At 45.3% G+C, this 14,275-nt stretch overlaps 1 protein-coding gene across 1 annotated transcript in view; it reads left to right on the top strand.

The window, feature by feature from the left end:
- Positions 1 to 14,275, top strand: part of LOC147726124 (receptor-type tyrosine-protein phosphatase mu-like) — a 1,369,719-nt gene that overhangs the window by 1,194,454 nt on the left and 160,990 nt on the right. Inside the window, exon 20 of the mRNA XM_086960227.1 lies at positions 6,728 to 6,867. Within this exon, the coding sequence (XP_086816353.1) occupies positions 6,728 to 6,867 (140 nt within the window). The remainder of the gene's footprint in view (positions 1 to 6,727; positions 6,868 to 14,275) is intronic.

The following is a 14,275-nucleotide window of genomic DNA, read 5'->3' as shown; positions in this document are numbered from 1 at the left end:
TTAGGGCACACCGGTGGCATTTAGGGTGCCACATAAAGAAATACACTGAAGTTACTGGAGTGGTAAATGTTAAGATCCAAAAACATGGACCGTCATCTGCATGAGAGGGGATATGTGAGTTGCATGTCAATTAATACTTTAAATTAGCATATATTGGGATGGAAATGCTCCCTGACTAGTGGAGTATTCTCCTGCCCTGCATGCCTGTCTTTGTGAATGTGGTATCCCGACTTTTTATTGCTAATGCAAGCCCGTCTGCACCCGTCAGCACCAGAACGGGCCCAGGGGCCAGGACACTTGGACCCCTCAACAGGGATAAGCTCTCCTACTCTTTTAATCAACTATTTCAGCTTGGAGAGCTGACATGTAGTCACTCCATGCCACCGAACACTCATCACCATGAATGTGCACACTGCCCTTTTAAATTTGAGCTTTTTCCAAAGTCGAATATCATTACCTCCCCTTACTCTAATAAAACCTTTAAAATGGCCCTGCTGAACTGCCGCTCCCTACCCAAGCATTCCACTGAATTCAGGTTACTTCTGGAGGAATATGACCCTGACACCTTGTTCCTTATGGAAACTTGGCTATCCAGCACTGCGGATCCAGTGGTAGTCCACACTCTACCTCCAGGATACTTAATTCGAAGACAAGACCGGGTAGGAAGGAAAGGTGGAGGATTAGCTATCATCTACAGGGATAGCTTTCATTGTCAAATTACAGATAGCTTTATCCCTGACTGCTAAGGCTGTTTCTTTGTGATTGGCTTCTCTTCAACTTGTACCTTTTCAGGCGCCCTTATTTACCGTCCACCTGGCCCTAGTGCTAATTTCAGTAAAGAACTCCCAGATATCATAGCAAAATCAGTAAGCTCTACCTCTAATTTTTCTATCTTAGGGGACCTAAATATTTACCTTGATCAGGTTTTGGACCCTGAATCTGAGGCTTTAACTGACTCCTTGGAAGCCTTGACCTTGAAGCTAAAAGTGTCCGGATCTACTCATCAAAAAGGTCATCTTCTGGACCCACTTTTCTCTAATATTGACCATCTTATAGTGGATAAACCCATTCCTCTACCATGGTCAGACCATTACTTGGTCCCATTTGCATGGACCCCACAGGAGGGCGGACAATCAAGGGAAAAGGGAAAATCGTGGAACCGGAACTGGGCTAAACTTTCAATGGAGGCATGGGCGTCCACTCTTGATAATGGAAGACCAGTGCTCAGCACTGACCCTGAATCGAACAATATCAAAATAAATCTTTGGCTTGAGACGTCCTTGGATAGTCTAATTCCTAAAAAAGTGGTAATTTAGCAACAAAATTTAGCACAGTGCTACCTGGCACTCCCATAAACTCAGGGAGTTGAAACAGCTCTGTAAGCGCCATGAAAGAACATGAAGAACGGTTTTTTCAACCTCCGAGAAAATTAAATACAGAGATGCAGTAAAAGCATATAATGCTGAAATTAGATCTTCCCAATCTGACTATTATGCTATTAAAATGTTGTTGGCTGCCAACTACCCGCGTGAAATGTTTAAAATGACCAAATCTCTTGTGCAACCTCCTGAGCCTTCCTTACCCCCTGAAAATGCCCTCGAGTGCTCAATGAATTGGCTCTCTTTTTCATAAGAAAATTCAAGATATTTACTCATCTTTTCCTCCCCTTTCTATCTCGGGTGGCAGGGTAAATTTACAATCAACCAGAGACCGATCTCCTCTTAACCTGTCCATGGACTCCATTCCACTTATGGACATGGAAATTTTAAAACTGCATTTAGATCACCTGAAATCTGGTTCCCCTAGAGATCCGTCACCCACCATGTCCTGAAGCAGGTGTTTGACTCAGTGGCCCCTGCTATTCTTGAGCTACTTAAGAGCACTTTTTCCTCTGGGATTGTTCCTTCCCTCTGGAAACGGGCTAGGGTTAGAGCCCTTCTGAAGAAACCTACCTTGGACCCTGAAGTTCTTGCTAATTATCGACCAATTTCATTACTTCCTGGGCTTGCCGAAATTTGTGAAAAGCACGTTAATTCTGTTCTCTCTGCTTTTTTGGAAGAAAATCTCTGCCTTCATCCCGCTCAAATGAGCTTCAGGCCCCAGCAGGGCACGGAAACTGCCTTGCTGGCAGTTACAGAGGAGGCCAGGAAAATTTTCGATGTCGGAGGCTCCGCCGCTATTATTTTGCTCGACCTCAGTGCGGCCTTCGACGCGGTTAACCATCAACTTCTGCTAGCTAGACTCAGAGACAGTGGGGTGACTGGTATGCTACTCGACTGGCTTGAGTCCTTCCTCTCATATCGCCTTTTTTCAGTGTTTGAGAACACTGCCATCTCTAATTGGATGCCATTGCAGTGTGGGGTGCCTCAGTGCTCCTCTCTGAGCCCCACACTTTTTAATGTCTACATGCGCCCGTTGGCAGAGATTGTCGAGACGTACAATGTTAAGATTGTCATGTAAGCTGACGACACTCAGCTTATCATGTCTCTTAACCTGTTAGACAATAATAAGTCCATTTTGGCGAATTGTTTTGAAAACGTTTCTGCATGGATGGACTCTTGCTTCCTAAAGCTGAACGCTGCTAAAACAGAATTGATGTTTCTGGGAAAGATTACCAATCTGGAGGTTGGCACTTTCTGGCCCAAATGCATGGGAGACATGCCTGCACCTAAAGACCAAGTTAAAAGTCTTGGTGTATGGCTGGAACATAATCTGAATTTTAAGACGCAGGCCTCCAGGGTAGCAGGTCCCTGCTACGGCATTCTTAAAATGATCAGGATGATTCTGCCCCTTTTGTCTTTTAAAGCTAGGAAGCTGTTGGTACATGCACTGATCTTATCCAGGCTTGATTATGCCAATATGCTTTATTTGGGCTCCCCTTGTTCAACGATAAAAAAAACTTCAAACGTTTCAAAATTGCGCGGCTCGACTTCTCATGCAGGCGCCCAACAGGGAATCCGCTAAACTGCACATTAAGGCACTTCACTGGTTGCCAGTTGATAAAATAATTCAATTTAAGGCCTTGTGTATTGCCCACAAATCACTGCCGGCTAGTATTCCTCCGATTCTTCAATCAATCATCTCTCCGTATGTCCCTAGAAGATCCCTCCGCTCTGAGGTGAAACATCTTGCCATTGTCCCCAAATTCAATCGAGCCCGGAGCGGGGGCTGTCTTTTTTCGGTCATTACATCAAAAAGCTGGAATCAGCTCCCTGATGTTATCCGTCTTGAAGTTAATCATCTTCTCTTTCGCAAGCATCTTAAAACCCTCCTGTTTTCCTGAGCACCTCTAGTCATGCAGTTCTGGGCATTGTCTTTAGTGCTGGGAGGCCTCTGATAGCCATGGGCTTTATAAATGCGTTGTTACTTCATTCATTCACTAGTGGAGTGTTCTCCTGCCCTGCGTGCCTGTCTTTGTGAATCTGGTATCCCGACTTTTTATTATTAGCTTTGGGGTCAAGCTAATGTGAGTAGAGGCCCAGGCCTGTCCTTAAGAGGGCAAGTAGGTCCTGGATTTATCCTGTGACCTGGAGGTGTGCATCAGGCATGTCCTCATTGGCTGATAGTGTCCCTGTCATGTGAAGATTCATTTTCATATTCATGTAAGGTTTTCCTTCTTTGTGCTTACCCAGTTCCTAGCTGTAACATCCGAGTGCAGATTGTGAGTGTTTGTGGATGTGCGTAGCCTTTGTAATACATGTATGGTGTCTGTGTAATGGAGACCTTCGGAATCTATTTTGAATACTTCTGCACTGGCACTTGCAAATGTCGGAGGTGAGGATTGTTTTCTCAGACAGTGGCACTTTATTGCTTACAATCCTGACGCTGCAGAGAGAACACCTTTAGTTATTCATTTAAAGTTTTGCTGAACAAAGAGCTGCTGATTACTCTCCTTGAACAGTGCTGTTTTATGGATAGAAGGGGTGAGGGTCAGACTTCAAGCTCTATTGTGCAAGGTGGGGAAACCTTTCGGTGAGGCCTCCCAAATTGGTTTCCCCTGATTTCTCCTTCAGTTGCCTGTTGACAGAAGGTACACAAATATTGCACCTCTTTTTGGCACTGGATACCACAAGTTGCAGACTACCCTACTGTGAGAACCATCACTCAACACACATACTGTGTCTGAAGAACAGCCTGGAAAGGACACTTGAAAGAACTGCCCCAAACTGGTTCTACAGTTGTAGATGGTAGATACAAATCCCAAGATTTGATTATGGTGAATAAAAGTGGACCCAGTTTCCAGTTCTAAGTTCTCTATGGCCAAAAATAAGCGTTCTCTTCAGAGAATGCAGAGGACTGCTGTGCAACCATGGCCTGACAGCTGGTTACTCAGTGGGACATCACATGGAGTTCAACAACTGTCCTGAAGTGCCTAGAAGCCTGCCTACTAGTGAGACAGGAGTAGAACCCGACAGCCAAGCCGGAGAGGTGTCTAAGGTAAAGTAAGGGGTTGTGCACCTCAATGGTTTGTGAAACACCAAGAATAGGAGGACTGAGTGGAGCAACCTGCTTGAATCCTCAACTGGTAGACCAAAACTCTCTTGTGCTGGTTCCTGATGGGAAACACTGCTCCCTGACTGCAGTTGCAGAAGCCAGCCCGGGGCTCTGATTATGCACCATATTTGGCCTGTACGAGGCCACAATTGCTAGCTGAATGTTTGCCTGTGCTTGGCCGTTCCTGATCAAGTGGTGACAGACCTGTGAATGGCTGCTACTGTCAAGTATTGTAAGTGGCCTGTGCATGACCAAAACTGCTGATTGTCGTAATCGGCATGCACATGTCCACAACTGCCTAGTGTTGTGATTAGTTTGTGTGTGGGATTGCCTTGTGCTACCAGCTCATTCTCTGGCTGCAACTGTAGGCAGCCCATGAAGGACTTCATCCACTGAACCTGTGACCGGCCAGGGGTGGCTGGAAAATGTTATCTGGCCAATCGAGGCTCCAGCAAGAACCTGCCTTCTCTGGCGTGGGACTATTTTCTAAAAGTACTCCCCTGGTTACTAAACCGTTGGTAATGGTTAAGTTTTTAAGAATATTCCTGAACCAACACTAGTGGAGTATCCTATGTGAAGCTATGAATATTACACCACTATGAAGTGGGAAAGGAGGCACATACTTTTGTTTTATATTCCCTCACACACCCTAGTGGTGTCATGCTTCATCATCGGGACACCCTGTCGCCTAGAAGTCAGTGTGGGCTTGACCATATTTCAGGGAGCGCTTAGTGAGATCTTTTTGGCCAGGGGGATAAAGATTTAAAAATCCACTGTTTAGGAAAGGTTGGCACCTCTTGGGGGGTGATCAGGACTCACTTTGGGCAGGGTCCAGGCGCAAGGTTCAAGGTTGTTGTAGCATGTTGAGTCCCTGTAGCTCAAAACAGGAATCCAGCCAAAAAGCCCTTGGATGCACTGTGGTAGTCTTGGGTTGAAGCAGCATGGCAGGCCTCAAGCAGCAAGGCAGTACTTTGGAATACAAGGCAGTCATTCTGAGCTTTTAAATGGTGAAAACCTCTAGGCTACCCCTACATCTAGAATTTCCTTCCGTCCCCTACCAAGCATTCTAGGGTGACAATAGGCTTGTGTCAAGTTCATTTGTGGGTATGCTGAAGGCAGCCTTATAAAATGTAAGTGAGGTAGGCAACAGCTCCCTCCCACCCATCCTGCCCTGCCCATCCTGCCAGCACCTTGCCCCACCCTTTGACTCTCTGTCTGGGAGGAATATAAAAAGCACAGCTGCCTACTATTCACACTCTTGTGACACTGGACACAGGCTGCAGGCACCAAATGGATAGGACAGTAAAATGTCCTATCCATTTGGACCGTGGCATTTTCAGAATTGTGGCCTAAAATCTGGCTTTACCATTAAATAGGGTTTTACACCACAATTCTTTTGACTTCTTTTGAAACCAAACATGACATTACTACCTGTTCCCATTCAAACGTTAGCGCGTATTAACCCAATGTTATCCTATGGGAGAGGTAGGTCTCACAGAATTTAGGAGTTTTTCACTGCCAGCACACTTTAATGGGTGGCACAACAACTGCTTCAGGCCCACAAGTAGCATTTAATCTGTCAAGTGCATGTAGTAGCACTTTACTAGGCACTTATAAGTACATTAAATATGGAAATTGGGTCTAAGGCAATTCTACCATGGTGTAAGGAGTGAGCACAAGAACTTTAGCACTGGTTAGCAGTGGTAAAGTGCACAGAGCCCTAAGTCAAGTAAAATCCAATTTCAGAAAACAGGAGGGGAGAAGACAAATTATTTGGGGAAAGAGCATGTCAAGGCTGTCAGGTGTACTCGTGTGTGATCTACTTTTCAAATGTGTCATGCAAAATGCTGTGGGCTGGTTTCTAAACTGATGGATAGCCCTGTTGGTCAGTCATTGCCTAAAGCCAGCTGAACAAGACTAGTCAATGCTGAAAGGGGCTGTCCAAAAAACACATTTTGTATTTATGCATTGTACTGTATAGTATTATACTTTTGTGTAGGTTGTGTGGGTGGGCTTAAATGCACAGAAAAATGGACAAGAAATGGGCCTAGCACTTGAAAACTTTGTATTTTTACTTGTTTTTCATAAAATTCATTTTGAGGTCAGCTTGTAGTGCTACACTACTTTGAGTGAAACTGTGTTTTTTGTACACAGATGTTTACCTTGAACACAATTTTATAATACTTTAAATATCATAAAACATCACATAGCAATCTTTTTCAAACTGTTGTAGGGAAGCTGAAGACCACTATCCCAGTACTTGAGCTGTTGGAGGTTATGAAAAAGTTCAAGAAGGCAGAACTGATGGAGGAGGAGCAGAACAGAAAGGAGGATACTGACACATTATCTGTTGGTCGGTATGCAGAGTACCAGGTTGGTAATCTCAGGACATGAAACCTTTATTTGTGCTATCTGCAATTAATCCAGGTCTACGTGCTGTGAGCTTTCCATGTAACCATAATGGTAATGTCAGTGAGCCTTATTATTTACAAAAAAATATTGTTTTTCTTTTCATAAGCAAATAGTAAATTAAGCATGTTAGAGCAGTAACCTTAGAGCATTGAGGCAGAATTTGGTAATCAATTTAGTGCATATATGTTGTACATTTGGTAGTGCAGGTGAGCAGTCTTCTACTACCTTCTTCATTCAAATCATTGTAAGCTAGCAATAAGCTTATCAACTATATTACCACTGATTTTGTTTTTTGTCTTGATTTGATCAGTCATGCTAGGCAGTGATCGAGTATTCTCCTCTTAGGTTTGGGAGGGCTGTACCTTACTTTTCTCTGTACAATAAAGTAGGTTTACAATGTGTCAGCCCAGATCCACTACATGGGGCCAGGAGACTCTCTTCCACTTCTCTTCAGCACCTGTCATTTAGCGTACCCTCTTGAAGGAGCTCCGTCCCAGAGCCCACCACTGTTACTAAATTTTAGTGATCTAAACTTCACATTACATTGGTCTTTTCCCCTTAGCAGACATTTCAAACTATACTCATTGACCATTTGCCCCTTGAATTCCACTAATAGACTTTGCCAGGTCTGGGCAAATGGTTCCTCCTTGTGGCCTTTCCTGCTCTCTATATGTAAAACTATAGTGTACATGCCTTCCCATCTGGTCACCTCTGTCTTCCATCAAGGAATGTTTGGTGCTATAGTTTACTTCTAGTCCATGGTACAGAGAGGTCCGCAAATTTACAGCTACCCTTGTTTTGTGAGGGGGTGTAGCATCAGGCTCAAAAAGCTTGTCTGAGCCTTATTCATTCCAGTTCTTTCTATCACTACAGCACAAATCCCTTTCATGGTTTTGCAGAACACTGCAATAGTTTGGCATAACAACAACATGTGATAAAAGGTGACTTCTGGGTCACAATACTGTAGGCTAGCCACTGGTGGCAATGAGTATATCTTGCCAATCCATTGCAGGTTAAGGTATGTCCTATTCAGAATATTAAATTGGGGCAGCATGAGTCAAGCATTCCTAGATATTCTGAGGGTGTGAGTAGGTATTAATGAACAGTCTTAGAACCTAATTTAGATCTTGGCGGATGGGTTACTCTGTCACAACAGGGACAGATATCCCATCTGCCGAAATATAAATAACATTATATCCTATAAGATTTCTATTTAGCCGCACGTAATATCCATCACCCTTGTGATGGAGTAACCCATCTGCCAAGATCTAAATTAATCAATCAATCAATCAATCACTCAAGTATCATGTAAAGTGTGACTACTCACCTGTAAGGGTTTCTAGGCGCTGGCGGGTAGACTGCTGATCTGCTGAAGGGGCTGTGGTCCAGTAAGTGCCAGGTCTTGAGGTCTTCCTGAATTGAGGCAGGAATAATGATTGCCTGAGGTGGAGAGGCAGGGAGTTTCAGGTCTTTTCTGCGAGGTAGGAGAAGGATCTTAATTTTTTATGCGATTTGTGGAGCATGGAAATACCCTCTGGTGTCTCGGCGCTATGGACTGAGCTGAAAGGTAGAACAAGTGACTATAGGTTAAAGAGCTAGGTTTTTATTAATTTCCTGAACGTAGGTAAGGAAGGACTTGTCTTGATATGAGGTGTAAGACTGTTCTAAAGGTTGGTGGTAGCAAATATGATGGATCTGTTACCCCAGGATGCTTTTTTTGTCCGAGGTACAGTCAGGAGATTTGCTGTGGAGGAGCGTAAACATCTTGAAGGAGTGTAGGGCCATTGTGACTTTTTTAGAAATTCAGGTCCGGTGGCATAAACAGCTTTGAAGGCAATGCAGAGGGCCTTAATCTTGGATCTGTTTGTGACGGGCAGCCAATGACTCTGTCGAACTATGTTGGAGAATGGTTTAAGTTTAGGGGTGCCTGTCAGCAATCTGACTGCTGCGTTTTGTACCAGTTGCAGTTTATTTAGAATTCTTTACTGGGCATTGATAAAAAGGCCATTGCAATAGTCAATCCTAGACCTGACTAGTGTACTGATGACGGTCTTTGCAGCAGTGGTGGGGAAGTAGGGTGGGAGTTTTTTAAATCATTTTAATGATAAAGAAAAAAGCGGAGACTACTGCATTTGCGTGGTGCATAAATTACAGCTTATTGTCAAAGATGACCCCCAGGTTTCTCACCTTTGATACAGGTGACGGAGGTGATCCCAGCTCCACTGGCCATCAGGTAGGGGACCGGGCAGGGAGGAGATTGCCTAAAATCATTACCTCTGTCTTATCAGAATTCAACTTGAGGCAGTTGTCTGCCATCCAGGTGCTAATTGCAAGCATTCCCTGTTGGAAATTGTGTGCAATTTTAGCCCCGCAGTTGAGGACCGCTAGAACTAGTTGCGTGTCGTCTGCATATGATGTTAAGCCCATGTTGTGGGATTTGATGACCCTCGCCAAGTCAGACACATAGATGTTAAATAAGGTCGGATTTAGCAAGGATCCCTGAGGCACACCACAAGGTAAGGCAACCGACGGGGAGTTGAAATTACCAAGTTTGACTGATTGGGAGCGGTTAGAGAGGAAACAGGCTAAAAGGGCCTTAGCGTTGTGAGAGATCCCAATGGCCGTGACACAGTCGATCAGGGTTACGTGGTCGAACGTGTCGAAAGCTGCAGAGAGATCCAACAGCACAAGGATGGCCGCTCCTCCTCCATCGATAATTTTCCTGATTTCGTCCGAGGCCTTGATAAGAGCCGTTTCAGTGTTGTGTCCCTTTCTAAATCCAAACTAGGTTTCATCTAAATGGTTATTTTGATCAATAAAGTATGATAACTGTGTATTCATAACTTTCTCAGCAGTTTTAGCTGGAACAGGAAGACAGGCAATGGGTCTGTAGCCGGTGACGTCTGAAGGATCTAAATTGTTATTTTTTTATCAGGGGCTTAATGACTGCTTTTTTCCAAATAGAGGGGTATGTGCATGGTGAGTAGATGGGAGACCAGATCTGGGGTAACTTGAGTGAATTCCTGGAGCGAGGGAGCAGGTTTTTTGACTGTGGAGGTAGCATTAGGGGCGAAGGAGCGGATTATGTGTTCTTGGAAAGGTGCTGTATGTGTGTCACTAGAGATGTGATTCGTGAAATTGGCATATATGTTCCTGACTTTCTCTTAAAAGTAGGTCACCAGTGAATTGCAGAGTTTTTGGGAGGCGACTGTGGGGGTGGAGGAACCTTGTCCAGATAGCTTGGTGACTACGCGGTACATGTGCTTGACTGAGTCTTCTGCTGATTCAATTTGTTTAAGATAAAATTTACTTTTTTCAATGATCAAGAGATGTTTGTATTTGGCTAGAGCCTGTTTGTGAAGTGTTGTTTGAACAGGACCATAGTTTGATTGCCAGCGTCGTTCTTGGTGCCTACTAATTTGTTTCTCGAGCCTGAGTGCCTCGCAGAACTAGGGGGCAGACAGTGTCTTCCTGTTGTTAGACATTTTTTTAGTGGGGACCGCTGTGTTGATGTCATCCGAGATCCATGTGGTGTAGTGGTTAGCTGCCAGTTCATGGTTGGAAGAAACAGCTTGCTGAGTTGTAAGTAATTTGGATTTGAACTCTAGAGGATCAATGTTTCCCCATGCTTTGAAGTGTCTAGGAGATGTTGGGATGGTGAGCAGGAGGGAAGGGATTTGGTTTGGATTTCAAAAAGGACTGCACAATGGTCGGTCCACGGCAACGGAATGATATTCCCTAAATTGAATTGCTGATGGTTGGAAAAGAGGCCATCTAAAGTGTGGCCAGCGGTGTGTGTGGGGGATGAGACTAGTTGAAGGAGGCCTACCACCTCAAGTTCAGCCAGGAGGGCTGAGGTGTCTTGATCATCCACGGCTTCAAGATGGAAAGTCTCCAAGGAAGGAGAAGTTGCTTTCTCCTGCTACTAAATCTAGTAGACAGCCTAAGGAGGAGAGAAATTCTTTGTGGGATCCGGGGGGACGATATAAGATACTCAAAATGATACTCAAAACCAATACTCACCCCCAGAGCTTGCCTACCTTCAAACTTGAGCCCACTGACCAGATTTCCTCCATCCATTGCCCCAACTGCTCTTTCTCCTTAGACACCACCAACTATCCTCCTCTATATCTCTCACCAAGGCTCAACCCCGTGCCTAGGGAATTATTCGGACAGCTCTTATAAATGCCCGGTCGCTACCCAGACACAAATTCAAAATTCTAAATTTCCTAGAAGATCTTAAACTAGACCTCCTCTTCATAACTGAAACCTGGGGTGACCCTTCTTGTGGCCCAGATTTCCACATAGTAACACCGGAGGTTTTCACAGCCAGTAGATTTGACAGAACCACTAAAAAAGGAGGAGGCCTTGTAATTATTCACCCTGAAGACTAAGTTGTCAGGACAGCATTCATCCCGACCACGATTTGTGAAGCTGCCAGCTTCACGATCAGGATACCCCATTACCCTCCGTTCAAAGGCCCCCTGAGAGACCTCCTTTGGCTCCCAGTCAACAAAAGAATCACCTTCAAGCTCTCCACACACGCCTACAAATTACACACATGACACAGGGCCTGCGTACCTTAACCACAGCCTCGCATTCCTTGCACCCACCAGGGACATCTACTCTGCCCAACTGGCCCTGGCCACCATCCTACGTATCCGTAAGACCACAGTTGGAGGACGCGCTAAGGCAGGTAAAACACACTGATAGTTAACCTTAACAGGTTCTCCAGCAGGGACGAGTTGTTCTTGACGTTGGAGTTGTCCAGGTGAAATTTGAGGTCATCAAGGATGATGTAGTCGGTCGAAGCAAGAGCACGGGGTGCGATGAAGTAGATGATAGAATCTCTGAAAGGTTGACAGGGTCTGAGGAGTCTGTAGATGAGGGTGATGTGGAGGGCAGTGTTCAAGTTGGTCTGGACCTGGAAGTAGAGGCGCTCCATGTTGTTTGAGCGGTCGCCCAAGTGGGTGGTGAGGCGGAGGATGCTTTTGTGTATGATGGTGATGCCTTCACCCACTTTGTTAATATTGTCCTTGTGAACTCATTTTTAGCAGTCTGGGATGGTGGTGGTGAAGTCCGGGGCAGAGGTGGAGTTCATCCCGATTTCTGTGAGGAACTCGATGTGGGGTAGATGGAATTGAGTAGGTCCCAGATCTCTACGGCGTATTTGTGGAGGGAGCGCCCCTGTATTTGTTGGTCGCGCAGTGGGTGTTTGGTGTGTGGTGGCAGGCAAAGGTGCAGCTGTAGTTATGGCAGGGAAAAATGGCCCTGGGCGTAATTCTTCAACACCCAGCGGCCGGTGATGTGGCATCAATGTGTGGAGGGCATGCAGGGTGCTGGCGTCGTAGCGGTGGATGGTCTGAGAACCAGGGTCCATGGATCTGGGTGTAGTCTGGGCACAGACAAGCTTGCCACTGGCATGCCTTCAGCATGCAGCCACCATTAAGTAGTGTGAGCTGGAGGGCTGTACAGCTGGGAGGTGGGAAATTGGGAAGCGGTGCTGGAGGGGGACGGGGACGAGCAGGGAATGGTTGGAAAAGGTTGCAAAAAGTGAAAAGAGGGCAAAAAGTGGTAAAAAAGCAAAGAAAGATGAAAGGAAGGAAATAGAGATCAGAAAGCAGAGCGACTGAGGGCAGAGCAGCAGCAGAGCAGAGATGCACCCCACTAGACCACCAGTGATGAGGCGCAAGTGGGTGCCTGCGGTGGAGTAGGGCTTCGTACTCAGACCAGCAAGGATCAGGGGCAGCAGCTACCTAGACGGAGCTGTGCGGGAGGGAAGCAGTTCGCTGACAGGCCCTTAGTATTCCAACTCACTTCTAATGTCCCTAGACTTTTCCTTCACACTTGGTCATACCTTACAGTTGCATCATTATTTTCCTCCTATCCCCAAACATGGATAGCAAATAAAGCGGGAAACGTGAAGCAGTTTCTATGCTTTCCCCTAATAATTTTGTCATACATCAGGAAATGCCCTACTGGAATATCGCTGCCCTGCATCAGGTCAGCTAATGGTTGGAGTGCACTTGCATCATGAGGCTACCCCACTGTTGTAACCCCTGGGCAGTCTTGCTCCAAAAACTCCAAAGTCCATCAGGACTCCTCAAGTCAGACAAGCTCTGGATTGGGGCAATTGGAGCATCTACCACTCTTCAAACTGTCGTCTTTGGGCATCTGATCCACAAATATTCAAGTACACTCCACACTGTGCTTTTCCGCCACATTTATGATGGTAGCGCAAGAGTCCAGCTAACTGCCTTAAGTGTGTATTCTTTGTCACTAATGTAGTTCCAGATTTATGTGTAACAGGGAGCCACTGAAGCGCCCACTGCAGTTGAGACATAATATAATATAATTTGTATCCTATTACTCCGTCCCATCCTTTAGGGGAAGTCCAAGTTTCCACAGACCTAACCTATTCCTGTCCAAACGCTAAGTGAAGTCATGTAGTTTGCTATCCACCTCCTTAAACCACTGGGCTGGTACTTGCACCAACAGCTTAGAGAAAGAGTATAGCAGTTGTGGCCAAACTACCATTTGGCCAATGCTATTCTGCCCATCAATGAAAGTGGTAAGGATTTCTAGAAAGAAACACAGATCCTGATAGATGCTCATGTCCTTCTGGAGTTCCCCTCTGTAATCTCCTTTAAGGCAGATCCTGCCATCGTGACACGTAGTAGAGTTGCAGGATGTCCTCATGCACCAAACAAAGATTCTCTTCTACTTGAGTAAGCCATAGCAAATACACAATATAGCCAAGTAGCTCAATGATGGTAAGCATGGGCTATTGTCTATTGTCTTGGAGTATACAGAGGAGATCCTGCCTAGATAGCAGCTTTCTGTGTGGCATCTCTGTCAGAATGATCCTATCTGCTGAACTGTAGACCTTTATTTTGATCTTGTTTAGCCCTCATAATGAATACAGCCAGGATACTAAAATGGGCTTGGGCACCAAATAAAAGAGGTCCCTATAAGTGGATTAGATAGCTAAACAAGTGGCCCATATTTGTAAATTGGGGCAGTTTTGAACTTATAAAGATACTCTGTATAAGTGATTTTGAAATGTTGGAAGACTGTATGGATTTGAACTTGCTACAGGCAATGTTTGTTTAAATATCAGGGAACTCAACTGTAAAAACCAGCCAAGCGGACCATAAAACATGCTCATTAGCAACCAAAAAAGCTGCCCACGCACTGACTAGCTATTCCCTCAGACACGGGCTGATTGCCATACAGGCCAGGCCGACACTGGCTCCAGCAGGTGAGGTGGATTGTACTGTCAGACGGTTCTGTGCAGATATTTTTTCAAGTCTTCCCTTTCATTCTCAGACAAGGAGCACGCCCTTCCAAAAGGTACTAAAGAATGTGG

The sequence above is a fragment of the Lissotriton vulgaris genome, chromosome 3_1 (genome assembly GCF_964263255.1).
Source record: "Lissotriton vulgaris chromosome 3_1, aLisVul1.2, whole genome shotgun sequence".
NCBI lineage: Eukaryota > Metazoa > Chordata > Amphibia > Caudata > Salamandridae > Lissotriton > Lissotriton vulgaris.
The sequence above is the reverse complement of the archived record's forward strand: the minus strand, read 5'-3'. Positions and strand labels throughout refer to the sequence as shown.